We start from the raw sequence: 27,255 nt of genomic DNA on the forward strand, positions 1-27,255 counted from the left end.
CCACCAAAACCACGGACGCAGCAAACGGAGGGAAACGAAGCGACAATGGGCCGCCGGGAAAGCGCAGAGCAGAAGTGGTTTTTGTGAGGGCAAAGCAGGCGGAGGGAGGGGCACAAACGCAGGGATTCTCAGTGGGGCCATTTGGCTGATTTATGAAGGACTGCGCCAGCGTGCTTGGCCGCACAGCCTTGCGGGCTCCTCCAGCCGAGGCCGGGCCCCTACACTTGTTCTCCGGGGAACGGAGGAATCAACTCCAAGGATGCAAATCCACTATTTTCAAGCCTTAATTAACTGGAACCTAATTAGACTTGTGAGGGCCGCATCTCCCCACTCCCCCACCCCCGGCTCCCGTCTCCACCACTTTAAGGGCAAACTTTTCTCTCTTAGCATGGTGTAGATGGAGATAAAATGAACAAAGAACTACTTGGATTTCTTAAATGTAAGCAACTCATTTAATCTTTGTGGGCCACAGCTTTCTAATTTATAACTTGAGAGGGCCAGTGGGATGGAGATATGCAAAGCCACTTTTAGCAATCAAGTTCTAAGAGATGCCAACAGCGCACTGTCTACCCATGGAGTTCTAAGAGATGCCAACAGCGCACTGTCTACCCTGGCAGGTGAACGTTCCACTGTCCTGACGGCCACGCCCTCCCTGGTGTGCGCTGAGATCACCTAACGCTTTTCTAATTCAGCTGAACTTGACGTTCCCCTGACGGGGTAAGGTCTCACTCAATGTGTCTGAGCAGCAGTGGGTCAGCTGTTGTGGAAGTCAGACAAAGAGGGAACTCCTACAGGAGACACATACACAACTAAATGTCGGTGTTTAACCTAATTTACAAAAACATACATGTATCCATGGCTTTTTTTTTTCCAAAAAGTAAGGCTTTGTACAGCTAATATTTCCAGTCTTTTCTGATCAAGCACACTCAACCCGTCATTCCAGTCTGTTTCTTTAAGGGAGAATGAGAGCACAGACGTTCATGAAGTGATTGAGTACACAGTGCGATTCTCACAGTTGTCGCCCCCACAGAACAGAAGACTCCTCCTTTCAAAACAGCGAGCTTCGGTTCTCCCAAAACAGCACAGCCTTCTTTATCACGCTCACATTTGACAGGTTTACCCAGCAACGGGAGAAGCTGCAGAACTCCTGCACGAGCCCAAGCAGGGGGAAACACACATGCTCCCCCGTAGGAGGGGGAGGGATGGGCAGCAGAAGCCTGCGTGGTGAGCCGCAGGCACCGTGCTCTATAGAGCCCAGGGTGAGCCTGGCTGGGGTGGCCGTGGTGCGACCAGACACAGCATTCAAGAACGCAGCCGCTGAGGCTGGACCAGAAGAGCTGGGGAGGGAGGTCAGGGCTGGAGAGCTTGGCCACGTGAGCAGAGAGCGCAGCAGTCCACTCACAGAAGGGGGGGGCAAGGAAGGGGGGCAGACCCCAGGGCGAGTCAAGTCTGACTGGCAGGATGCCGTGGGAGATGCCCCAGCAGCTGGGCCCCTGCGGGCACAGGAGACACACGAGTCCAGGAAGCAAGAACTGCAGAGCAACCTTGCACTTGCTGGTCAGGCAGCCAGCAGCGAGTGAGGACTAGTGTTCACACCCCACCAAGCTCTCCTTGAAGGGAGGTACCCCGTGGTCTCCCATGCCGCAGTCCCCCTTCCTCGGCCTGCTGTCTGCCTCAGCACCGACCCTGACTTTGACTCAGGCAGGCCTGCCCGGGCTACCCGAGCCCATGCCAGGGAAGGCCTCAGCAAAGACGCTCCGGAGAGGAGCCCGAGGCCCGGGGTCTCATAAACAGCCCCGTGAGCCAAGCCCACCTCGTTCTCCAGACATACAGAGATTCTTCCGCAGCACACAAAAATGACCAGGGAAGAAGAGTTCGGCTTAGAAATACAAATGAGAAAGAAAAAAGCTGTCATGACACAAACCAGGCTTCGCCCTGGGACGTCCTGATGACAAGCAGTGGAGAAGGAGTTCCTGGAGCCGGACAGTCCCCCACGTGGAAGTGCAAGTGCGGGGAGCGGCAGCGGCCTGGTCCCCGCCCCCGGGCCGGTCAGCAGGGCTGTGCTACTTGGGAGCGCTCAGCGTATCCCGGGCCCTTACTCGCTTCAGCCACTGGCCGTCCAGGGCCCCAGCCCTCGCCGCTTCAGACATTCGTCTGGAAGTTGGAAACCACCAGCTCTTTGGAAGACAGCGACTAGCAGCGATGCTCTTTCCGGAGGCCTCAGGTCAGACCCTGCTCAGCTGTCTAAGAGACTGCTGCGTCTTCCGTTTGCGTCCCCGGGGAAAGGGACACGGGGCAGAAACTGCAGGGTCAAACCAGACAGGACTCACCGGGGGGTTCTGGCCACACAGCACCCCGCCTGCACACACACGCCATCCCTCGCCTTGGTGCCATGTGCCTGGGGCACCTGCAGGGTGGGTAGCAGTCTGGATCTGCCTGCCTCCCAGAGTCACAGAGCCCCGTGCTAGCAGCAGGAAGGAGGAGGCAGGAGGCGCCCCGGGCGGCCTTGCTGCCAGGCTCGCCCTCTGGGGCACAGGCACCGGTCTCCTCCGGGTCGTGCCGCACACAAAAGCCCAACTGACCTGATCCAAGCGGAGCGCGCCGTCCGCGAAGCGCTGCCGGCGCAGCTTCTGCGCGATCCCGTGTAGGTTCAGCACAGCCCGGTGCACCTCCTCGCTGCTGTGCTCCGGGGAGACGGGGGGCAGCGCCGTCTCGGGGATCTTCTCGGCCGGGTTTTCGATCATGCTCTGTGCGTGGTCATAGCTCAGTTTGGTGCAGGAGCGGATGATGGTCCGGCCAAACCACTCGTCGAGGATCTGCAGAGGGGGACAGCTTGTGAGGAACTTTCCAGGCTGGTCTTCACTCGACCACTCGTTCCCGCACGGGCACAGAGCTCCATGGAGCCTGACACAGCGGCGGATCAGACACAAAGCGGCCGCCTCCGGGAGCCTGGCCTTCACAGGGTCCCCACAGGCAGCGACGGCAGGAGACGCACAGAGAAGGGTTGTGGCGTTTTCATCAGTGTGGATGAGGGTCCACCAAAGTCAAAGTGGGGGGAGAAGAAGGGACGACCACCTGAGAGGTGACAGGTGGGGCTCCAGGGCCCGGTCAGGGCTCAGATGTGGGGAGTGGACAGAGAGAACGCAGGTGGAGAAGCCGGGTGAGGGTAACACGAGGAAAGCAATTCCGGCTTGCTCTACCTGGGGCACCTGTGTGGGGACAGACACCTCGACTGGCCTGCTTCACCTCAGCACGGGGGCCATCCCGTGCACTTATGAGATGTGAGCTGTACCCCTGGGCTCTCCCCACTGGATGCCAGCGGCACCTCTCCCCCAGCACGAGCAGACAACCCGCACGTCCCCGGGGAAACTCAGGCTTAGAGGTAGTGCTTGCTGAAGGCGGGGACCACTGGTGAGCTGCCATCTTGTTTTTTCAATTTTTCTGTACTTTCTATAGTTAGCATTTCTTTCTTTTCAAACAGAAATAAGTCAACGCTAAAACATTGTGGGACTCCTGAGTGGGAGGTGCAGGGAGAAACCCAGGTGAGGCTACTGAGCAGGCACTCGGGGACACAGGGCGCCATGACATGAGGGGTGGGGGGAGGGGGGAGGAGGAGGAAGAGGGTCAAGGCTGCACTCTCTCTCACTTCCTCCATTTCAGGGAGCAAAAGAGAAGCCAGAGAAGGAAAATGGAAGAAAGACAAGAGAGTTCAGACAGAGAGAAAACCAGGAGTTGAGTGTCAGAGGGGCTGGGGGAAGAGCTTGAGAGTCCACGCTGAGCAGCACTGCCCTGGGACAGGCCTGGCTACCCACCCAGCGCACGGCCTACGAGGTAGCGTCTATTACCCTCGTTCAGACGGGGAAACTAAGGCACAGGGAAATTAAATACTCTTTTAAAAGATGTGTTCTGTTTATTTGAAAGGCAAAGAGAGAGAGAGAGAGAGAGAGAGAGAGAGAGAGATCTCCTACCTGCTGATTTGCTCCCTCCCTCAGCAGCTGCAACGGCTTCCAAGCAGAAGCCAGGAGCCAGCAGCTCCGTCCAGGCCTCCCACACGGTGGCAGGGCTAAGCACTTGGATCGTCTGCTGCTGTTTTTCCCAGGTGTGTTAGTAGGGAGCTGGATAGGAAATGGAGCAGCCAGGACTCAAACCTGAGCTCATATGGGATGCTGGAGGCACAGGCGGCAGCCTAACCCATGTGCCAAGAAATGAAGTGACTTGTCCAAGCTCACGCCCCCAGAGATTGGCAAAGCTGGGATCTGAGCTGTCACGTGTGCCAGTCTGGGCAGCTCTGGGCCAAGGACGGGGTGGCTGCAGTGCAGGGGTGGCACCAGTGGCGACGGCTCCTGGAAGCATGGCAGCGAGGGCAGGCAGCTGAGGGAGCAGGGGAGAGGACTGCGCTGTTTGCAGGGCGAGGAGGAGAAGGCGGCCTGGAGATGTGAGGGGCAGAGAGGCAGCTTGGGAGCGCTCATGGCACAGAGTCCCCGTCCAGGTAGATGAGCGTGAGGCCAGGGCAAGGGAGGCCGAGGGCCCATCGAGCGTGAGGCCAGGGAGAGGGCGGCCAAGGGCCCATCTAGGTAGGCGAGCGGGCAAGCGTGAGGCCAGGGCGAGTGTGGCTGGGTGGGGTCTGGGACCGAGGCAAGTGCTTGGGAGATGACTGGCATCCTTCAGAGCAGAGCCTTGCAGCCTGGGCCTGCAGAATCCCCCTGCCTTGCTGTTCACCGGCCAGGCCATGCAGGTCACGGCCCTGAGAGAACGCTTCTGGAAGAGGCCGTGGGAGGGGTGGCAGGTGCTGTCCACACAGCAAAGCCTCCAGGGAATGGGCTGCTAGCCTGGAAGGCCAGGGAGCGCCCTTGGGAACCCTCACCTTCCAAATCCATACTCTCAGAATACGGCAGAACAGTCGCAGCCCTCACTCTTATGGGGAGGGAGGTGGTGGTACCGAGAGCTGTAACGAGTCTTGAATCTTTAAATGCAGACTAATTAAAAAAATCTTAAAACTACGCTTTCCAGAGATTTCCAAGAATGACACCCCTATCCAAAAATACAAGGACTTCCATTAACGTGCTCCTGAGTCTGCTACCGGGCAAGCTGGCCCTGCATCTGGCTCTCTGGAGGCATCGTGTGCTCTGCAGGCACAGGCAGCTGAGGAGCCGACCCCAGGTACTGACCCGGTCCCAGGCGCGCGCCGGCACAGGTGCCCAGAAGAGCTCCTTCCAGGCTGGTCCCGCTGGCTCCGCCCCACTTCCTGAGCGGAGCTGTTCCAGCCTCCCCGGGAACGACAGGGCCGTGACCTCTTCATTCTTGTGGTCTCACATGTTCCCCCTGGAGATTTAGCTTGTTTCCTTTTCCCCATCTCATTCCAAACCCCGTCCCTCCTCCTCCCGTGCGCCCACGTCACGCAGGCCAGTCTGCCCTCGGCACGCTCGGGAAACGCCAGGTTCCACCCTGCTCGGCGCCTCTCTCTCTCTGGCATACGCTCCACAGGTGGTCTCGCGCCTCGCCTCCAGCACCCAGGTGGAGGGCAGGGGGCTTTCTGGGGTGTGGCCTTTCTCTCTAGAGGCTGCGCTGGCGCAGGGCGGCCACTGCAGCCGGAGCGGGCACCTGCCTTCCCGTACATCAGCGGTCCAACAACTGCTCTAAGAGCTCGTGAAAGCTCCGGGCCCTCCTGCTGAAATACTTAAGCACACATTTTCGCAGCCAGTCCCATGAGGTTCCCAGACATCCCCTGACCAGTCCCCAGGCCCGGGCCTCCTGGCTCTACATGCACTTTTGTTGTTCCCTTTGACCCCTCTGGTGGCTGGGCCCTGACGAGGGGCCACTTCAAAAGCACCGTGGAAAACGGAAGACCAGGTTAGTATACTTTGCGGCAAGAGAATTCTGAAATCCGTGTGTGTGTGCGCTCCTTGCCAGCCGCTCCTCACCCACATGTGCTCACAGCCCATGCTGGCTGTGGGCCATCAGACTGTTTGAGCCCCTTTAAAAGTTTTCCCTGGGGCCGGCGCCGTGGCTCACTTGGTCAATCTTCCACCTGTGGTGCCAGCATCCCATACGGGCGCTGGGTTCTAGTCCCGGCTGCTCCTCTTCCAGTCCAGCTCTCTGCTGTGGCCCAGGAGGGCAGTGGAGGATGGCCCAAGTGCTTGGGCCCTGCACCCGCGTGGGAGACCAGGAGGAGGCACCTAGGTCCTGGCTTTGGATCAGTGCAGTGCTGGCCATAGCAGCCATTTGGCAGCCATTTGGGGAGTGAACCAATGGAGGGAAGACCTTTCTCTCTGTCTCTCTCTCTCACTGTCTATAACTCTACCCAGCAAATAAATAAAAAATAAAATAAAAGTTTTCCCTAATGGGAACCTCTGCTCTTGTCAATCAAAATAGATACCCCCTCTTAACGGCGCCGCACGGGAGCCCACAGAGCGCTAACGAGCTTCCTAAAGCTTCGCTGATACAGCCACCTCCCCAGTGCCTGCATCCCGGGGAATCTGCGCCAATCCAGCCCTCCTTACAAACACAGAAAGGGCTAGGGCAGAAGCTGGCAGAGCCACCAGCAGCTTCCTCTCCGTGACAGGGCCTCAGCAGCCAGCCTACGCGGCCTCAACTCCATCGAGCACTTCTGCCGTCAGACCTGACTGATGCACTAAGAAAACTCTTAGGCCAGGAAAAGCCGGCCTGCAGCCACGGCTGCGTCAGGCCAGCAGAGACCCGAGCAGCCTTCCCCAGAGAAGGGCGGCCGGCAGCACCGATCCACACGGAGGGGGACCCGGGCGCGGCCGGCGTGCGGCATGGGAGGTGGGAGGAAGGCCTCTCTGGATGGAACACCTCATTAATTTCCAATTTGGAAACCGTGCTCACATCAACACCCAGTCCACAACCGGGGCCAGTGGCAGAAGACAAAAGGACAAAGAGTTTTTCATGGAAAAAGTAAAAAGCCACGAGGAGATTCATAAACAAAACACTTCAGAAAAGCTCATGCCCTTCCTCCTTCCTTCGCTAGATCACAGGACTTGGGCCTCTGCCTCCACACTCGCCGCACTCACTCGAACGGCTGAGTGATCCGGGCCACCAGCGGCCGACCCACTGCGGGAAACGCTGACCAGGAGGCTCCTATCAGCCACAAAGGCCTACTTTCTGGTCCCAGGCGAGACTGGCGACGCCACCATACCGTCAGCCTGTGTCCTCTCCCCCATTACCTTAATGTGTCTGGCAGGAGTGTGTCACTCAGCTCATCGGACCTTTGAGAAGACAGACGAGGCACTTGGCAACATCCACAACCAGCGGCAGCCGAGACCAGACCATGTGGAAGGACGCAAGACTCAAAGTCCAGGGTTCCTTTTACTGTATTTCAGCTGCAGGCCACAGCCAGACAGATGAAGGACTACAAGAAACCAAGTACCCCCCAAATACATGCCAACTGCCTCTATTTTATAGACACAGAGGTATGAGAAATCATATCCTTTGAAAACTGCCCAGATCATTCAGATGTGTCTTAAAATTGATGGTCTGAGAAACACCTGTGCCTCATTAAGACATCTCTGCTTAAAAACTGCTAATGGGGCTAATTTATAATTTTAATCTATAATCTAATTATATGCAAAATCCATTCACAGCAGTCTTTATGTAAAATAGTTCCAAAAAACATTACTGGGGGCAGGCACTGTGGCACAGTGGGTTAAGCTGTCGCTTGTGACACCGGCATCTCAACCTGGAGTGCTCGTGTGAGTTCCAACTGCTGGGCTTCCAATCCAACGTCCTGCAGCAGAGGATGGTCCAGGCACCTGCGGCCCTGGACACCCTATGGGAGAACAGATGGAGTTCCTGGCTCCTGGCCTTGGCCTGACCTTGCCCTGACTGTTGTACCCATTTGGGGAGTGAACCAGCAGATGGAAGAGGCTCTGCCTTTCAAATAAATCTTAAAAAAAAAAAAAAAAAGAAAAGAAAAAGAAACAAGCAAACAAAAAGTGTATTAAGAAGAAAGGAACATTTGCCCATCGGGAACGAAACCAGTGGGTTTCTGCCACTGCCCACAGCTGTGGAGACAGGAGGGTCACTGCTGGGAGACAGCACAGCTTCGAGAGCAGTCAGAGGTGCCAGGGAGGCGGCAAGGAGCTGGGCAGAAAGACAGGCACTGGAAGGCGGCGGAGAGGCGGGGGGCACTGAAAGGGAGCCCCTGCCCCGTGCCTGATGGAGCACTGGGCACTGTCAGGTGCAGTCTCTGTCTCCCCGTTTAGCTTATGGTTTCCATGTAAATCGACCTCTTACTGATTAGCTCACTAACTTGAGGGAGTGGCCACGTATCTTCTCTACAGATGACATCCAGAGTTTTCCCAGGAACTGAGCCAGGAGCGAGCACCACCACCTGACCAGCCAGAGCCCACTCCACCATCGTCAAACTACAGCGAACACCGAAACCAAAGCGTCACTGACCACAGCACAGGTAGGGGCGCTGTGGGCCACAGGGGCTGCACAGGCTCCGGCCATGCACCTCTCAACCCCAGCTTCCGTCTCGGAGGCCCTTCGTTCTGGATCTCTCCAGAAGCCCCCCCACCCCCCGACCTGCTACTTGTTTACTGACCTGGGCCCATGTTCAGATGTAAATCAAACCTACTGTCAGGAACAACAAAACCTAAGAGGGAAGCTGATGAGAAAGAATGTCTAGCTCTCTGCCCAGCGATCCTAGGCATGCTCAATGGCACGCCTGCTTTGTTTATCGAGAACATTTCACTTCAAGTTGTTCTTTCAATCCCAAGGATTCGAGCAGCCTTACCACAATTTGGCCCTGCTGTTCCCCGGTGGTGACCTAGTAGCCATCTGATTGGTGCCTTCATGAGGAAACTGGGCCGTGAGGCAAGAACACGGCGGAGTTCTTCCCAATGCTCCCCTCCCAGCGCTGTCGCTGCAGGCCTGAAATCAGGCAACTCTGCTCCGCCTCCGGCAATTTCTAAAGATGGATGCGCTGGGAACTTTTCTAGTATTCTCAGAATGAGTCTTCAAAGCTGTCGTCTCCCACCGGGAGCTGCCTGGATAGTTTCTGCTCCGGCGTCCCCGGATGAAACTGAACGCCCAACACTGCCTTCCTTTACCATTAACGAAGCCCACATTACACGATCCTGTTCAGGAGCCTGAGCCCCGGGGTGCGTGCTGTCTAGACAAGACCCTCCAAGTTACCCAGCACCCCGAGCAGTGATGGCTGAGAGGCCAGCAGCAGGGTGGGCCACGCAGCTCTGCAGGGGTCAGCCCGGGCAGGGGCGGGGGGTGCTGAAAGGAGCCCCTCAATCCCCAGCAAACGGCCTCACAGCTCTGAGTCACCTGCCACTTAGCAAGCGCAACAGCGTTGTAATTCCGCAGACCAGAACACAAACCGGTGTGGGCCTGACACGCACGCCACTCTGCGACACCCCTTCTGAGCACTTTTCTAATTAGAAAATTAGGAATGGACTCTGCTTTTAAGGACTTTACAATCTAGCAGGACAACAGACCTGCGCGCACCTGACTCGGCGCCGGGAGGGTGACAGGTGTGCCACCGGGGCCCCTGGCGGGCGGATGCATCCCGGCCTGAGCACCTTCTCATGGAGTCAGCAGCAAACCCTCTGGCTCCCCGTCTCTACTTCTCTTCCTGTGGGAGCTGATCTCCAGCCTAGGGTGGGCTGGGCCTCCCACTGCTTTCTGGACCTGGCTCCAAAAGTCTGCCCGCCCTCCTTCCTCATCTCCAGCGTCACCTTCACTGTTTGCCCTCCCGCTCAGCCTACGAACATATTCCAGTATGTCTCATCTGTTATTAAAAAAACAAGGGGAAAAAATCTCAAAAATGATTTTCACTTTTTTTTCCCATTACAGTAAGAGGGGTCTTCAAAAGTTCATGGAAAATGTGTTTTATGAAAAAACTATGCATGGCTTTCAAAATATTTTGCATCACAACAGTTCATCTTTTAATTTTCCCTGCATGTTTTGAAGTATTTTTGTATGCACCCATTGTAGAAAACTTAAAAAATACAAGTAGGATAAGAGACAAGGGAAAAAAATTGCAACAATCCTCCATCAAAAGATAACCACTGTTTCTATTTCAGTGCTATTTTTTTTTTTTTGACAGGCAGAGTGGACAATGAGAGAGAGACAGAGAGAAAGGTCTTCCTTTGCTGTTGGTTCACCCTCCAATGGCCGCTGCGGCCGGTGCACTGCAGACGATGCATCACGCTGATCCAAAGCCAGGAGCCAGGTGCTTCTCCTGGTCTCCCATGGGGTGCAGGGCCCAAGGACTTGGGTCATCCTCCACTGCACTCCCAGGCCACATCAGAGAGCTGGACTGGAAGAGGGGCACCTGGGACAGAATCTGGTGCCCCGACTGGGACTAGAACCTGGTGTGCCAGCGCCGCGGGCGGAGGATTAGCCTAGTGAGCCACGGCGCTGGCCTTCAGTGCCTATTTTATTGGAATCTCTTTGGTATCTTGTTCAGTGTCTGAAGATGGCAAATATCCATGACTGGTTATGGAATGAATGAGTGACTTAGCAATGACACTACATTTAGCTTGAACTCAAAAAGGCTAAGCTTGCAGGCGGAGCTAACAGAAGGATCTTCAAGGAAGAGGAAGAGGCACATGTGAAATCTTGCCAGTGCGGCAACTCCCTGTCAGGCCAACAAAACCCTTGGGTGTCAAGAGTGGAGGCCGAGGGGCCGGCGCTGTGTTGTGTTAGGTTAAAGCCCTGGCCTGGAGTGCTGGCATCCCACATGGGCACCGGTTTGAGTCCTGGCTGCTCCACTTCCACTCCAGCTCTCTACTATGGCCTGGGAAAGCAGTAGAAGATGGCCCAGGTCCTTGGGCCCCTGCACCCACGTGGGAGACCCAGAAGAAGCTCCTGGCTCCTGGCTTTGTATCGGCCCAGCTCTGGCCATTGCAGCCATTTGGGGAGGGAACCAGCAGATGGAAGACCAACCTCTCTCTCTCTCTCTGGGTCCACCTCTTTCTGTAGCTCTTTCAAATAAATAAAATAAAGCTTTAAAAAAAAAAAGAGTGGAGGCCGAGGGGCAGGATGGGTGGTGGACAGCCACAGGCTGGGGGTGAGCTGGTGGGGACTGGACTTGTGGGACCAGCTGAGCGACACTGGAAGTGGTCAGCTGACATCTCTGAGGAAACAGAACGGAGACCACATAGAGTCTACCTCAGTGGCCCCAGGGGAAGATGGCGAGGCCTTGCACTTGGGTGATGACGGCAGTAACAGAAAACAGAGTTGGACACGTTGGCCCTGGGGTGTGGCGGACACGAAGGGGCTACAAGTTGGTCTCACTGAAGCCATCAGAAGGTCTCAGGAACACCGGGCTGCGGCTCAGCCCCGATCTCCACTGCACGCCGAGGGAAGAGGTGAGGAACGGCAGACAGGAAGGAAGTGTGCTGTGGAAGGGAGGACTCTCGCAGATCAAGCTGGCTGGTCTGGCCGGTTTCCAAGAAAGAGAAAGGAAAGTCATCTGGGAGAAGGCTGGGTCTTGAAGGGAAGATGAGTGGAAGGCTGGAGCCCAGGAGCAAAGATACGTGGAACAGTGACATCAGCAACGGACAGATTCGGAAGGAGCCCGAGGCTCAGCTGACGGAAGCCTGGGTGGGAACATCCCACGGGTCCCTTGCAATGTGCTGTCCTCAACACAGGGGGCGGGGAGAGTGCCCGGAGCTATGTGGGGTGGAGACTTGGAGGACGTTAGAAGACGGAGGGAAGGAAGTCAGCGAGCCAGCTTCTCTCAGGTGAGCCCGGTGGCTCCGGGACCAGACGGGAATCTGGCCCCTGGTGACCTTGGGGTCCATGCACTACCTGCAGAGAAGACGGGGAGAAAGAACAGGAGCAAAGCCCCCTGTACGGACTCTCTGGCTTTCACTCTGCGGAAGGACTGACTGCAGTTTTCATGGAGGAGAGACAAGACCCAACTTGGGATTTAAAGGGACTGTTCTGACCGCTCTGGTGGGCAGGTGAGGGTGGTGGGGAGCGAAGCTGAAATGGGGCAGGTAGAGCCGCTGGGAGAACAAGTGGGAGACTGGAGCTGGGACACAGGTGCCAGCACCACGGTGACAAGGAAGAGGGCAGATGAGTCTAGAGGTTCGCGGGAAGCAGAGAAGAAAGACCAGGGTGAAGAATACCCCCCATGGAGAAGAAACGCACGACATTTGGCCTGAAACGGGTGGCACCAGGGAACACTCCGGGTGCTCCCTGGTCCCGGGCAGTCCCGGAAGGGATGCTGCCGGAGACAACTCGAGGCCGGCACCGTTACCAGAGGGACCCTTCCTCTGCTGGGCTACCTGGGACACCGGGACTCCAGGGCTCTAAAGTCTAAGGACTTCGTTACCAAGCCGGCTTCATCCTTTAAAGTCTGTCACTGGTTATGCCGCCCGAGGTGACCTCAGTTTAAGATCGGAGGGCAGGGCACTGAGCCCCGGTCTTTGGTGTGCAGGCCCTCACGCTCCTAAAGTGCCTGGCAGAAGAGCTGGCGGTGCTCAGGAGGGGACCAGGCTACTGCGCTGAGCCAGTCTGGGCTGAGATTTTGTGGATCACAGTTGTTCCTACAGAACAAAGTTTAGTTGGGTGAGTTTTTTCTTGTGACAAATGTCCAGGTGTATCTCTCACCTTCCTTCTTTTGGGTCTGTACTAGTATTTCTTTTTTTTTTCTTTTTAAGATTTATTTATGTGAAAGTCAGAGTTACACACAGAGAGACAGAGAGGCAGAGAGCGAGCATGGTCTTCCATCCGCTGGTTCACTCCCCAGTTGGCTGCAATGGCGGGAGCTAGACAGATCCGGAGCCAGGAGCCAGGAGCTTATTCCAGTTTTCCCACATGACTTGAGCCATCTTATACTGCTTTCCCAGGCCATAACAGAGAGCTGGGTCAGAAGTGAAGCAGGCTGGCGCCGTGGCTCACTAGGCTAATCCTCTGCCTTGCAGCGCCGGCACCCTGGGTTCTAGTCCTGGTTGGGGCGCCAGATTCTGTCTCGGTTGCTCCTCTTCCAGTCCAGCTCTCTGCTGTGGCCTGGGAAGGCAGTGGAGGATGGCCCAAGTACTTGGGCCCTGCACCCCATGGGATACCAGGAGGAAGCACCTGGATCCTGGCTTTGGATCGGCGCAGCGCGCCCGCTGTAGTGGCCATTTAGGGGGGGTGAACCAATGGAAGGAAGACCTTTCTCTCTGTCTTTCTCTCTCACTAACTCTGCCTGTCAAAAAAAAAAAAAAAAAAAAAAAAGCAGCCGGGATGCTAACTGGCACCCATATGGGATGCCGGCCCTGCAGATGGCGGCTTTACCTGCTACACCACAGCGCCAGCCACATGAATGTGCTTGATGGAGTGTAAAAGTTGTGAATTTTATTCTGTCTTAACTCTTGGGTGGTAGTTGCTGTCAGTGATGCTGAATGTAGAGGAGAAACATTTATGTAACCGAGTTGTGAACTGAGTTGCCTGCCTTTTTAATGGAAAACCACTTTCACTTAGAGAAACAAGTAACACACAATCTACAGTCACTCAGACCTGGTGTTTGGCATTTCAAGTAAAACAATGGACACTGTGTATTGCCAGTGATAAAATGGGCTTTCACAAAAATTGGAATTCTTGGGAATCGTGTATCTGACACATGATGGTTTCCTAACACTTAAAACACTTGCAGGCTGGCGCCGCGGCTCACTAGGCTAGTCCTCCGCCTTGCGGCACCGGCTCACTGGGTTCTAGTCCCAGTTGGGGCACCGGATTCTGTCCCGGTTGCCCCTCTTCCAGGCCAGCTCTCTGCTGTGGCCAGGGAAGTGCAGTGGAGGATGGCCCAAGTACTTGGGCCCTGCACCCCATGGGAGACCAGGAGAAGCACCTGGCTCCGGCCATCGGATCAGCGCGGTGTGCCGGCCGCAGCGCGCCGGCTGCGGCGGCCATTGAAGGGTGAACCAACGGCAAAGGAAGACCTTTCTCTCTGTCTCTCTCTCTCTCACTGTCCACTCTGCCTGTCAAAAAATTAAAAAAAAAAAACTTTCATGATAGTATTAGCAGTTATATTAACATACGTGAATTTCTGATATAAAATATGAGGCCACATACAAAGCCAATATTTTCTAAATGACCAATATGTAATGTTAAAAATCATGCTGGGGGTGGGAAGGCTGTGGCATAGCAGGTAAAGCCGCTGCCTGCAGTGCCAGCATCCCATGTGGGCACCGGTTCAAGTCCCAGCTGCTTCACTTCCGATCCAGCTCTCTGCGCTGGCCTGGGAAAGCAGTGGAAGTTGGCCCAAGTTCTTGGGCCCCTGCACCCAGGTCGGGGACCCGGAAGAAGCTCCTGGCTCCTAGCTTCGGATTGTTGCAGCTCTGGGCATTGCACCCATCTGAGAAGTGAACCAGTGGATGGAAGACTTTCTCTCTCTCTCTCTCTCTCTCTCTCTCTCTCTCTTTATGCTTCTGCCTCTCTGTAACTCTGCCTTTCAAATAAAATAAATAAATCTAAAAAAGAAAAAATCATGCATGGGAGATGGCCCTGTAGCATAGTGGGTAAAGCTACCGCCTGCAGTGCCAGCATCCTATGTGGGCACTGGTTCAAGTCCTGGCTGCTCCACTTGCCATCCAGCTCTCAGCTATGGCCTGGGAAAGCAGTGGAGGATGGCCCAAATGTTAAGGCCCCTGCACCTGCGTGGGGGACCTAGCAGAGGTTCCTGGCTCCTGGCCTTGGATCAGCCCAGCTCCAGCTGTTGCAGCCATTTGGGGAGTGAACCAGCGGATGCAAGATCTCTCTGCTTCTGCCTCTGCCTCTCTGTAGTCTTGCCTTTCAAATAAATCTTAAAAAAAAAAAAAAAATCATGCCTGGGTAAGAGATCCATTAAAAATGGAAGCCAAGGACATTTAGTGCAGTGGTTAAGATGCTGCTCACGATGTCCGCATTGCGTACTGCAGTAACTGGTTTGACTCCCGGCTCCTTCACTTCTGATCCAGCTTTTTGCTAATGAGTACCCTGAGAGGCAGCAGATGGTGACCCAAGTACTCAGGTCCCTGCCACCCCTGTGACCCCGGCTGAGTTTAGGCTCCTGGCTTCGGCCTGGCCCAGTCCTGGCTGATGTGGGCATTTGGGGAGTGAACTTGTGGCTGGAAGAGCTCTCTCTGCCATTCAATAAAATGAATATAAATTTTAAAAAATTTATGAGTTATTCTGGGCTTACATTTCTAAGGAAGGATGGAAAGAAAGGGAAGCAAGGGAGGGAGGGAGGGAAAAGAGAAGAGGGTGGGCATTATGGTGTAGCAGGTAAAGCTACCTCTGGCATCCCACATTGGCACTGGTTCACGTCCTGGCTGCTCCACTTTCCTAATGGCCTGGGACAAGCAGTAGAAGATGGTCCAAGTGCTTGGGCCCATGCCGCCAATGTGGGAGACCCAGGTGAAGCTCCTGGCTCCTGGCTCCTGGCTTCAGCCTAGCTCAGCCCTGGCCATTCTGGCTGCTTGGGGAGTGAACCAGTGGATGGAAGACCTCTCTCTGTTTCTCCCTCTCTCTGTAACTCTGACTTTCAAATAAATAAACAAAAAAATATTTTTTTAAAAAGAGAGAAACAAAAAAGAGGGAAAGATTTAAGATAGATCAATGGGCCAGCACCGCGGCTCAACAGGCTAATCCTCCGCCTTGCGGCGCCGGCACACCGGGTTCTAGTCCCGGTCGGGGCGCTAGATTCTGTCCCGGTCGCCCCTCTTCCAGGCCAGCTCTCTGCTGTGGCCAGGGAGTGCAGTGGAGGATGACCCAAGTCCTTGGGCCCTGCACCCCATGGGAGACCAGGAGAAGCACCTGGCTCCTGCCATGGGATCAGCGTGGTGCGCCGGCCATAGCGCGCCGGCCGCGGCGGCCATTGGAGGGTGAACCAACGGCAAAGGAAGACCTTTCTCTCTGTCTCTGTCTCTCTCTCTCTCTCTCACTGTCCACTCTGCCTGTCAAAAAAAAAAAAAAAAAAAAAAAAAAAAAGATAGACCAATGGATTGTTATGTACTCTAGTTAAAAAAAAAAAAAGAAAAAAAAAAAAAAAACCAGTTCAGTTGATACTGTAATAGTCTGCTAGGGTCACCACTGCCAAATACCAGACTGGGCGACGTCAACAACAGACGCGCACTTCTGAAGTCCCGGAGGCTGAACGTTCAAGGTCCAGCGGCCAGCCAAAGTGGCCCTCAGCAACAGCGCTCTACCTGGTGCCAGCCAGGCGGCTCTTAGGCAGGGCTCTCTTCCCGGTGCTGCCAGCTTGGCTCAGGGCGGGCTCCCTCCCTGGCCCGCCATCCCCCTCACCGGGAGGAGAGCTGGAGCTGTGGTGTCTCTTCTCACGAGGACGTGACCTTCCAGGACCAGAGCCCTGCCCTCACGGTCTCGCTCCATCTTCGTTACCTCTACAGGCCCAGGCTCCAAACACAGTCGTGCTGGGGGCCGGTGCTTCAACAGTGCATTCTGGAGGGGAGGGCACGAACTTGGCCCACAGCAGATATGGTTTCAGAGTCCAGGTTGGAATGAACTGACAAGAAACTATTTGTTGAATCTTTGTGTACCAGATGAGTATCTACAAGTACTTGAAAAAGTTATTAAAGTGCTCTTTCTTTTCCAATTGCATATCAGTCTGAATTCAGACTGTATTCCTATACCTCAACCAAGAAGAAGTATTCCTGTAGACTAAATATGCAAGCACATATGAGGATCCAACTTAATATCTTCTTTATGACAGATAAAGATTTGTGGGATTAGTAAACAAGTTTTTCTATTTTTTTTTGTTTAGGAAAATGTAGCTCTTTTCCAATAATGTTATAATAGGCTTAGTATTTTAATTGAAATAAGTGACTGTTTAAATTTTCATCAGTTAAAGTTTCTAATAGGATAAACAGTAGTAAATTTTAAAAATTTACTTATTTTCATCTTGTCTGAAAGGCAGAGAGACGGAGAAAGATTTTCCATCTTCTGGTTTGCTCCCCAAATGCCTGAAAAACCTCAGAGTTGGGCCAGGCTGAAGCCAGGAGCCCAGAACTCCATCCGGATCCCATGCATGGGTGTTAAGGAACCAACAGGTTGAGCCATCATCTCCTGTCTCCCACAATTATCAGGAAGCTGGATCAGAAGGGGGCAACTAGGACTCCAACCAAGTGTTCCAATATGGCCTGTGGGTGTCCCAGGTGGCCACTCTGACAATGCCCATCCCCTCAGCAATTTTTCAGTGTAACAGGCCCTGAGACTGAAGAGTTTGATAACTGTTGGTCTAAACCATCTCTCAAAAAACTCAGACACTTGAACTTAACATCAGATGTTTTAACCACTTCATTTTCTCAAAGACTTCTCTCCTAGAACTGTCTGATCTGCTCTATTTGGGGTCAACTGCCTTCTACCCCGTGTGTTACTTGGTGCCCTTGGAAATTTTTTCACCATCTTCCAGGGCAGGTGTTAGCAAATTATGGTCTGTGGGCCAAATCCAGCCTGTCAGCGGTTTTTAAATAAAGTTTTACTGGAACAAAGCCAAGCTCACTCCTTTACAGGACGTCTGTTTTCCTGCTCAGTGGACGAGTTCAGCAGTCACAGCAGAGACCACAGGGCCTATCGAGCTGGAAGTACTGACTATCTGGCCTTTCCCAGGAAGTCAGCTGACCCTTGATCTGGGTGGTTTCTCCACTTCCTTTCTAACTTGCTTCTGGGGTCCCATGACCTCCTCTTTCTTGATTTAGTCCTCATTTTGGTGAAGTGCACCCTCTGGCAGCATCCTGACAAAGGATGGATGATAGGTAGCTTTTTTTTTTTTTTTTTTTTTTTTGAGACTCTGCATGTCTGCAAATGTCTTTTCCTAATCTCACATTCTATGGGCGGCCTAGCTCACAGAATCTTACCAGGGAGATCATCGTCTCTCAGAAACCAGAAAGCTTTGTTCAATGTGAGCTGACTTCTAGGGGGTCAGTGGGCAAGCCTGAAGTCACTTTGATTTATGACCTCTTGTAGTTGGCTTCCCCCATTTCCTTCTTAGAAACCTATAGGCTTGGGGACTAGCATTCTATCTGGATACTGGTTCATGTCCTGGCTGTTCCACTTCCGATCCAGCTTCCTTCTAATGACCTGGGCAAAGCAGTGGAAGATGGCCCAAGTGCTTGGGCCCTGCTACCCATGTGGGAGACCTGGATGAAGTTCCTGGCTGTGGCCTGGCCCAGCTCTGGCCATTGTAGACACCTGGGGACTGAACCAGTGTATGGAAGATCTCTCTCTCTCCCTTTTCTCTGTGTAACTGTGCCTTTCAAATAAATAAATCTTTTATTTGTTTAAAAGACTCATTTATTTATTTGAAAGGCAGAGTTACAGAGAGAGAGAAGAAGAGGCAAAGAGAGAGAGAGAGAGAGAGGTCTTCCCTCTGCTGGTTTACTCCCTAACTGGCTGCAATGGCTAGAGCTGTGCTGATGTGAAGCCAGGAGCCAGGAGCTTCTTCCCAGTCTCCCATGTGGGTGCAGGGGCCCAAGGACTTGGGCCATCTTCTACTGCTTTCCTAGGCCATCACAGAGAGCTGGATTGGAAGTGAAGCAGCCAGGACTCGAACTGGCACCCATATTAGATGCCGGCACTGTAGGCGGCTGCTTTGCCCACTACGCCACAGCGCCAGCCCCATAAATAAATCTTTTAAAAAGATGAACCTGAGAGGCTCTTTTCTGTCCCCAGTGTTGTGCAACTTTGTGACGATTTGCCATGAAGAATATGTGTGCCCCACTGTGCTGGGCAGAGGTTCCTGCCACCTGGACAGCCCCGTCCTCCAGGAGGGGAAGTTCCCACCAGTGTTTTACTGACCATTCCTTCCGCCCTGTTTCTCTGCTCCCTGTTTCTGGAATCTCACTGAATAGATGCTGGGTAGCCTGGACTGGTCCTCTACAGTTCTGATCTTTTCTATCGCTCTCTGGGACACTTCGACAAGTTTCTTCTAGCCAGAACCTTGAATCCTCCTCATTTCTTCTCTCCTGTTTTTAATTTCTAAGAGCTCTTTTTTTTCCCCTTTGGAATACTTCTTTAATAAAGTATCAGGGTCCTGTGATATACTCTCTTCAAAAAAGATGTGCTAAGAATATAAACGATAGTTTCTTCTCCCCGTTGAGTGTCTTTTGTCCCAATTTCCTCTTTCTGTTTACTTTGTCTTCCTACTTAAAAAAAAAACAAAAACAACTTTCCTTTATTTGAGGGACACAGAAGATGGGGGTGGGGAGGAGAGCAAGTTTACTGCCCAAATGCCCACAGTGGCTGCAGCAGGGCTGGTGCTCAAACCAGGAGCCAGGAACTCAAGCCAGATCTCCCCACACGGGCGGCGGGACCCCAGCCCCCTGAGCCATCCCCGCTGCCTCCCAGGGTGCGCACTGGCAGGAAGCTGCAGTCAGGAGCAGGGCCGGGTATGGAACCCAGGCACCCTGGTGCGGGGCAGCGACGACTAACCAAACACCGACCGTCTGCCCGTTTCCAGTTACAGGCTTTCCTCTTAGTTGTCTGTGCACACATCAGAGTGAACACTCAACAAGCCGCTACGTGAAATCCTCCCAAGCTCTGCGTGTGTGGGTGGTGCTCACCCCACGCAAGCTTTCCTGCGGGAGACAAAGCAAGGCTGCTGCTCTCCCAGCTCTTAGGGTTAGCATCTTCAAGTCTGGCTCTTCCCAGGATTCCTCAGAGCAAGATTTTCCTATCTCCTGACCGAAGGGGATGGGCTTGGCTACCAAATCCTGAGGCCGGGTGGAAAGAGCTGGAACGCCTACCCTGCCGTCCACCCACATCCACTGGGCCCCCGCCGTGCCCCCGAGCTCAGACTCCCCTCTGGTCTGTGTGGAGGACACATTTCTGGTCTTCTGCCAAGCTACGGAGGGGCGATCTTTCACAATGAAACTTCGAGTGGGGCCGTCGTCAGCCCGTCCGCGCTCCCCGCGCCCGCGCCCGGCCTTCCCGCGATCTGGTAGTCGGTTTTTGAGCTTCTTTTGAGGGCTCTGCTCTGTAAACCGGGCTGCTTCTTGGCCTTGCCCGCTGCTGGCTCGGACTCGGCTTTCTCGGCACTGCTAAGTCAGTTACCACTCATCCATCTGCTACCCAGCGTCCAAAGTTTTGTTGCTGTTGTCTCCTCTCCCACTCTCTTTGTCCTTGCGGGTTTATGCCTTTTAAAAAAAAAAACCCTTTACTGTTGTTTTAGTGAGGTTTTGGGAGGGAATGAAAGTAAATGTGGGTATTCGATCCTCCATCTTTATTTGGAACCTCCTGATAATTAAATATCTTTTTTACTTCCATTCAACAGTACAGCATAAACCTTCCCATGTTCTTTCTTCCAGTTTTTGCAACCAGCTTCGGCAGCTGCACGACACTGCATGGAGTGGTCCCGCGGCTTGCTCACTCACAACCCAATTTCGGGATTTTTAGGGATGTTTCTGTTTGGGGAGGGGACTGGCCTTTCTGGGAGTCACTTCCGTCTGAGGAGTGACCGCCCGCTGACGCTCTTGCCCGTTCTCCTCTTGGGCTGTGGTTTCAGGCCCTTGTGCCTGACCTCTGGCGTGACCTTGCCAATCCCCCTTCAAACCTCCAGTCACCCTGCACGTTGCCGCCTTTCTCATGACACGTCAGAGGCAACCTGGCCTGCCACGCCCCCCGCGATGGGCCGCTGGATGCCAGCCCCCTGTGTAGGCTCTCCCCACGCCCAAACACCCTCCTCTCACCAGGCCCTGCTCTCCTAACTGCACCTCAGGCTGCCCGGCCTGCTTCTGCCACTACACATTCACCCTCCCCGAAACCCTGGCTCCTTTCCTACTCGGTGTGCCCCTGTACCTGATACAGACGGGAAACAAGCAACGCAAGTGCACGGGGCAGTCTTGCCTTCTCGGTGAGGCTGACAGCCCCTCAGAGGCAGGCAGGGGCTCCCACATCTCTTCTCCAGGGTGCCTGCCCGCCACCCCCGCCACCCTACACCATGTTCCCCCAGCCCATTGCCAGCACACGGCGCTGAGCAGAGAAAGCAACATGTAGGTCGTTACCTTGCCCTCTGGGGTCAGGGTCCAGATCACAGAGAAGGTCAGCCTGTCAGTCATGGGGTTGAGGCTGCACAGTTCCTCACACAGCAGCCGCGGAAGCATGGGGACCACCTGCAAACACAACACAGGCCTGTGAGTGCCTCCCTCCAGCCCAGGGCCAGTCTGTGGCCAGCTCGGGCTTCCACAGCAAGGTGGACACGGACGCAGCTCTGGTGTTGAAGACTCCAGAAAGAATTCTGTATCCCATGTTTTTAGCCGAGCCTTTGGAGTCAAATGAGCATGTGAGCTGGGAAAGTGAGAAGAGCTGGCGCTAGTGGGCAAGAGAGCACCCTGGAGCCAAGCAGCAGCTACGCTTACGTCACGCAGACGCTCTGAAGTCAAGAACGACTTGCTTTTTTGGAGGCAACTCCAGTCACACCTCACTGAAAGACGACAGGGCCACATTCTGAGAAACGGATCTGCAGGTGACCTCACTGTTGTGAGAACATCCTAGAACAGACACACGTAAGCCGGGGGCCGTGGGCAATCATGGGACATGCGACCAGTATGTGGCGAGGCTGCCCTTGGCCTAACTCGGCAGGCTGTTTTACCCTCAGCTTGCTTTTTGTAAGTAGGAGGACACAATAAATGATGGTGAAAAGCGTAGTGCAGTTAATACATAAGCCAATAACATAGCTGTTCATTAGCATGCTCAGGTATTTGCACTATACACAATTGGTGTGACACTTTCGTGTGCCTGGGAGGGCAGCAGGGTGTGTTTACCCATCATCGCCATGATGTGACTGCGACAGCAATGCTGTCACTAGGCGGTGGAATTTCCAGCCCATCACAAGCTTATGGGACCACCACTGTGTATGTGCTCGGTCTCTGACAGACGTTGTCTCGCGGCATATTCTATTCCACTTGAACCACACGCTTAAGGACCCTTGAGCTGAATGTATACTCTTCTTAAAAATTTTTTTTAAAGATTTACTTATTTGAAAGGCAGAGTTACGGAGAGAGGGAGGAAGGGAGGGCGAGGGAGGGAGGGAGGGAGGGAGGGAGATCTCTTCTGTCTGTTGGTTTACTTCCCAAATGGCCACAATGATCAGAGCTGGGCCAGGCTGAAGCAAGGAGCCAGGAGCTTCTTCCGGGTCTCCCACGTGGGTGCAGAGGCCCAGGGACGTGGGCCATCCTCCAGGGCTTTCCCAGGTGTATTGGCAGGAAGATGGATCAGAAGTGGAGCAGCCAGGAATTGAACCGGTGTCCATATGGGATGTTGGCACTGCAGATGCTTAACCTGCTGTGCCACAGTGTAGGGCCCTGGACGTATACTCTCGACAGTGAAGCCATTGGCAAATCAGTGCTTTAGTAGGTGAACATACCACAGTTTACAAACTATCACACAGAAACAGGATGAAGATTCAGGAATTCAGGCTTCCTTGATGAACAGTGTGGTCAACAAGTCACCAGCGTTGCAGGGATTTAAGCCTAAAGCATTTCTTCTTGCTGATATTTCTAACCTCACAGACTAACTCAACAGAACATCTTCAATAAAAACTTTGTTTTCAACTTACTTTGAAATGACAACTTACAGTTAACTACCTGTTTCCTCTAAAATCCCAAAGATGAGATGAGAATCTACCTGCCCCGTCTGAAGGTACTGCAAATTCTCTCCCTCTTGTATCTGAGCCTGTGCCTCCTGCCCTATTTCTCGTGGTCAGTGGCATTGCCGTCCACCCCATCTACCAAAGCAGACATCAGCTTGACCACCCACTTCCTCACCACACTTTCTCCAGGGCAGTGCTGGAACTCCCTGGGAGTTAAGTGACACAGGCACAAGGGGCAGCTGTGCCGTAATGGGGGTCAGTTCAGCGAATCAGATTTCCTTACTGTCAAAACCAAAACCAACCCCAGTGGCTTCTTACTCTGGGTGACGTGTCTGCACCTGTCCCGTGCTTCAGGTCAGTGAGCATCTTTGCTATGTAAAAGGAAGTTCTAGAACTCACAGACCCACCTCTAACGTAAAGTTAGAAACTATGGGGCCAGCGCTGTGGTGTAGCAGATAAAGCTGCCACCTGTGATGCCACTGTCCCATATGGGCGTCGGTTTGTGTCCCAGCTGCTCTGCTTCTGATCCAGCTCCTTGCTAACAGCCTGGGAAAAGCATAATATGGCCCAAATGAGGCTGGCGCCATGGCTCAATAGGTTAATCCTCTGCCTGCGGCGCCGGCACACAGAGTTCTAGTCCCAGTCGGGGCGTCAGATTCTGTCCCAGTTACTCCTCTTCCTGTCCAGCTCTCTGCGGTGGCCCGGGGGTGCAGTGGAGGATGGCCCAAGTGCTTGGGCCCTGCACCTGCATGGGAGACCAGGAGGAAGCACCTGGCTCCTGGCTTTGGATCAGTGTGGTGCGCCAGCCACAGAGGCCATTGGGGGGTGGTGGTGAACCAACGGCAAAGGAAGACCTTTCTCTCTCTCTCTCACTGTCCACTCTGCCTGTCAAAAAAAAAAAAAAAAAAAAAAAAAAAAAGACAGAGAGAGAGAGAGATGGCCCAAATGTTTGGGCCTCTGAGAGACCCGGAAGAAGCTCCCAGCTCCTGGATTCAGATCAGCCCAGCTCCGGCCATTGTGGCCATTTGGGAAATGAACCGGTGAATGGAAGACCTCTCTCTGTCTTTCCCTCTTTCTCTCTGTAACTCTGTCTTTCAAATAAATAAATCTTTTTAGAAAATCTTTTTTTTTTTTTTTTAAAGCTGGTAATTATTTGGCATTATTCTAAAGGTTGCCGTATCCTTTACCACCTACGTAGAACCCAGGGCTACTGGAAGCCTTTAGTGACAGCTCTGAGGAAACAGTCGGCTTCGCAGTTCTTATCTTCACTTTTGCAGCGTCAGTCCAGAAGACACTATTTTCTTGGCTAACTTAGTTCACGGCACAGTAAAATGTGATTTGTGCGTTAATACTTCCTTACACATGGTAAGGGGTTTACAAAATAATACATCTTCACTTGCATCAACATACTGTACAAAATGGAGAAATGTTAAGTATCACACAGTTGGAAGGTTGAATTACAACAATGTCACATCATTTCAGCCTTTGGACCATGTTCCAGACTAACCCGTAACCCCCGCTCCCATCCGCATGTCAGACCCTAACCCCAGCGGGACCTGGGGATGGAGCCTCTAGCAGGTAGTCCAGGCTGACAGGTGATGAGGGTGAGTGAGGCCCTGACCCGACAGCGCTGGTGCCTTCCTGAGAGGGAGGGAGAGGTCACACACACACTCCCTGTGACCCAGTGGGCCCAGAGCAAGGGCCCTGTGAGGACACAGCCGTACCCAAGCCAGGAAGACAGCGTTCACCAGGAACCGAACTGGCCAGCACCTTGATCCAGCATCCAAGGCTGTGAGAAAACGCACTTCTGTTGCTTAAGCCCCGCAGCCTGTGGCACACTGTCCCGGGAGCCTGGCCTGGGCCGGCCGGGGTGCGGGGTGTGTGCCCCTGCAGCCTTCCCCGGGATGCGCAGTCAGATAAGCGCACCAGCTGTGTCTCGGTAGCTGGCTGCTCATGCAGCATGCTTGTTCCAATACCAGTCCAGGACTCCACGCGCTTTTTCTTTTCTTTTTTTACAGACACTGTGTCTTGGATTTGTTATAAATTTCTTGTAAGTATTCAAGGCAGTATTTACTTCAAGTCACAAAGCTGGGCATTTAATAATGTAACATAATTCCCGATTTCATGTGCTAGTGATTGTCAAAAGAAAGCCATTGCTACTTGGGCCTAGGCTGGACCCTGGAATGGAAAGAAAAACATTGATGGAAAAATCGGCGAAAGCCAACTAAGGTGTGGGGTTGCACTCAGTGATGCCTGGTGTCCAGTCCTGGTATTGACACATGGAGCACGGTCCCATGAGAAGCTCACAGCGGGGCCCCGGTGGGCGTTATGCGGGACCTCTCTATACATCAAATTTTCCTGTAAATTTCTAAGGATTCCAAAATAAGAGCTTATTTCATTAAAAGCCATTGTTTTCATTAATCGCTCTTGTTTAAATACAAAATGCATTTATGCTAATGAAACCTGACTTGCTTTTATTTTTTAGAGTCTGGTATTAAGGTTTTACTTGCACAAAGAGCTTCTCTGCTTCCCACCAGGGTCTAAAGCCCACTGTGCGGATGGGTGCGTGCCCAGCGGCAGCCCGCACAGGAAACAGCAAAGGCTTTGGGTTGGGAGGCGCGGGCTCTGATCCTGGGCTGCCACCAGTTCTGGGAGAATTTGACAACTTCGTACCTCTCTGAGTACTGGTTTTCTTTGTAGTGAAGAGTCAGTTCACCGGCCAGCCCGGAAGGCCAGGTCCTGTGGCACTGGCTCAGCCTGACCCTCAGTCCTGTGTGCAGGCCCTCCCCTCCCGCACGGGGGGCCAGCTGCACGCACAGGCCTTCCTGCTGCCCACCTGCCCTGGCTGCTGGCCGCTCCAGCTCTTGCACGCGCTGTTCTCCCCTTATCTGGAACACCTTTCTGGATGTTTCTTCCATGGCAACCTTTTGAACACCCTTTCAGGTTCAGCTCATGGCCATGTGTAAGCCGCTTATCCAGGCTTCGTAGGCAGGGTGTGTGCTGCCTGGGGCACCTCCCTAGGGTTCGGGGCAGTCCCACGCTGTTAGCCATGGACTCCATCCTCCTTGTGACACTTCGGTGACACTGACCCCGCTGTGGCCTCCTCGTGGTTCAGGCGGAGAAACGACGACTCTACTGAAGTGCAGAAACCTCCAGAGCAGAACAAGAACAGGCGCTGCCCCATCCTTCCGTCCGGCACCCAACACACAGCAGACACGTCCACTTGCAGGTGAACACGGCCATCACCCAGGAAATGAATCCCCCTTTGTGTTTTTTTTTTTCCTGTGTTTATCATCACATGAAACATTTTATGAAGCGTTTAGTAGACTTCTACTTGAACATCTTCACATAGAAATTTTATAGACAAAAAAAAAATTATAGGCAGCTAGATTTTAAATTCAGGGTAAACTGGGGCTGGCGCTGTGGCACAGCAGGTTAAAGCCCCAGCTTGAAGGGCCTGCATCCCATACAGGCCCCAGTTGGAGTTCTGGCTGCTCCCCTTCCGATCCAGCTCTCTGCCATGGCCTGGGAAGGTAGAAGATGGCCCAAGTCCTTGGCCCCTGCACCTGCGAAGGAGACCTAGAAGAAGCTCTTGGTTCCCGACTTTGGATTGGCTCAGCTCTAGCCATTGTGGCCATTTGGGGAATAAACCAGTGGATGGAGGACCTCTCTTTCTCTCTCTTTCTCTCTCTCTCTCCATCCCTCCCTCCCTCCCTTTCTCTCTCTACCTCTCTGTAATTCTTTCAAATAAGTAAAAACAAATCTTAAAAAAATAATAGAATAATCCTCAAGGAACGCTGTCTTAGTGAGACTGCAGGAGACAGAATGGGTGGACTATTAGATAATTTGGTTCTGATTTAAAAGAAAAACAAATAAATTCAGGGTAAACTGTTTTGGGTCCTCCCTTCTAACACTACCGCCACATTTCTGTGGCTGCCCAGGTTATAAACATTGGTGTCCTGTGTCTTATACAGAAGGCTACATTTTACTATTCACACTGCAGAGCGCAGACGCCAAGAACCTAAGTGCTCATGAAGAAGCTAAACAGTAAAAACTTTTTGGGCAGCATAATTATATTTCATTTTTAAAGGACTTTTCCTTTGAAGAAACTTCCACCAGCCCTTGAGGCAGAATTCAGAGAAAAGTCTCTGTGTCCACAGTGTTGTAAATAGATGGCTATTCGCTGTGTTTCAAAGGAAAAGGAATTAGGAGGTTACCATCACATTTGCGGTTTGGCACGGCACGGCTCTCATAAATCTGGCCGGTCCCGCGGGGTCACTGCAAATGTGCTCTCCTACAACCCCGGGCCCAGCAGGGATCCCCACGTAGGAGGCCAGGGAGGCAGGCAGCCACTAGTGGTGGATGTTTCCTGCCACCCGGGTCCTCTTGCAGCAGGGGAGCCCTGACTGCACCCGGGCGCGACGCAGCGGCTACATGAGGCCTGCCGCGCTCGCTGGAGGGGCCTGGAGCCAGGGCGAGAAGTGCACACCAGCTCGGGTCACTGGAAAAGAAAGGGCTCTCCAGGAGTTGAGAAACTGCTGACCCCCTTGACATCTGCCCTAGCCGTGTCCTGTCCTGCCCACATCAGCTGCGCTGCTCAGCACGGGCCACGCAGACGGCTCCTTCCGAGTCTGCCAACTCCCTGCTTTCCACTGTCCCAGCCGTACACACTCCACGGTCAGGCTCACAAGCGGCCTTTC

At 53.5% G+C, this 27,255-nt stretch overlaps 1 protein-coding gene across 8 annotated transcripts in view; it reads right to left on the reverse strand.

Annotated features, from left to right (window-relative positions):
• Positions 1-27,255, reverse strand: part of DIS3L2 (DIS3 like 3'-5' exoribonuclease 2) — a 385,604-nt gene that overhangs the window by 66,242 nt on the left and 292,107 nt on the right. For all 8 annotated transcript variants that reach the window (XM_070070055.1, XM_070070058.1, XM_070070061.1 and 5 more), the window contains 2 exons: positions 20,970-21,077; positions 2,583-2,816 (listed from right to left, as the gene is read on the reverse strand). In XM_070070055.1, coding sequence (XP_069926156.1) covers positions 2,583-2,816; positions 20,970-21,077 — 342 coding nt within the window. The remainder of the gene's footprint in view (positions 1-2,582; positions 2,817-20,969; positions 21,078-27,255) is intronic.

The sequence above is a fragment of the Oryctolagus cuniculus genome, chromosome 3, assembly GCF_964237555.1.
Source record: "Oryctolagus cuniculus chromosome 3, mOryCun1.1, whole genome shotgun sequence".
Lineage (NCBI taxonomy): Eukaryota > Metazoa > Chordata > Mammalia > Lagomorpha > Leporidae > Oryctolagus > Oryctolagus cuniculus.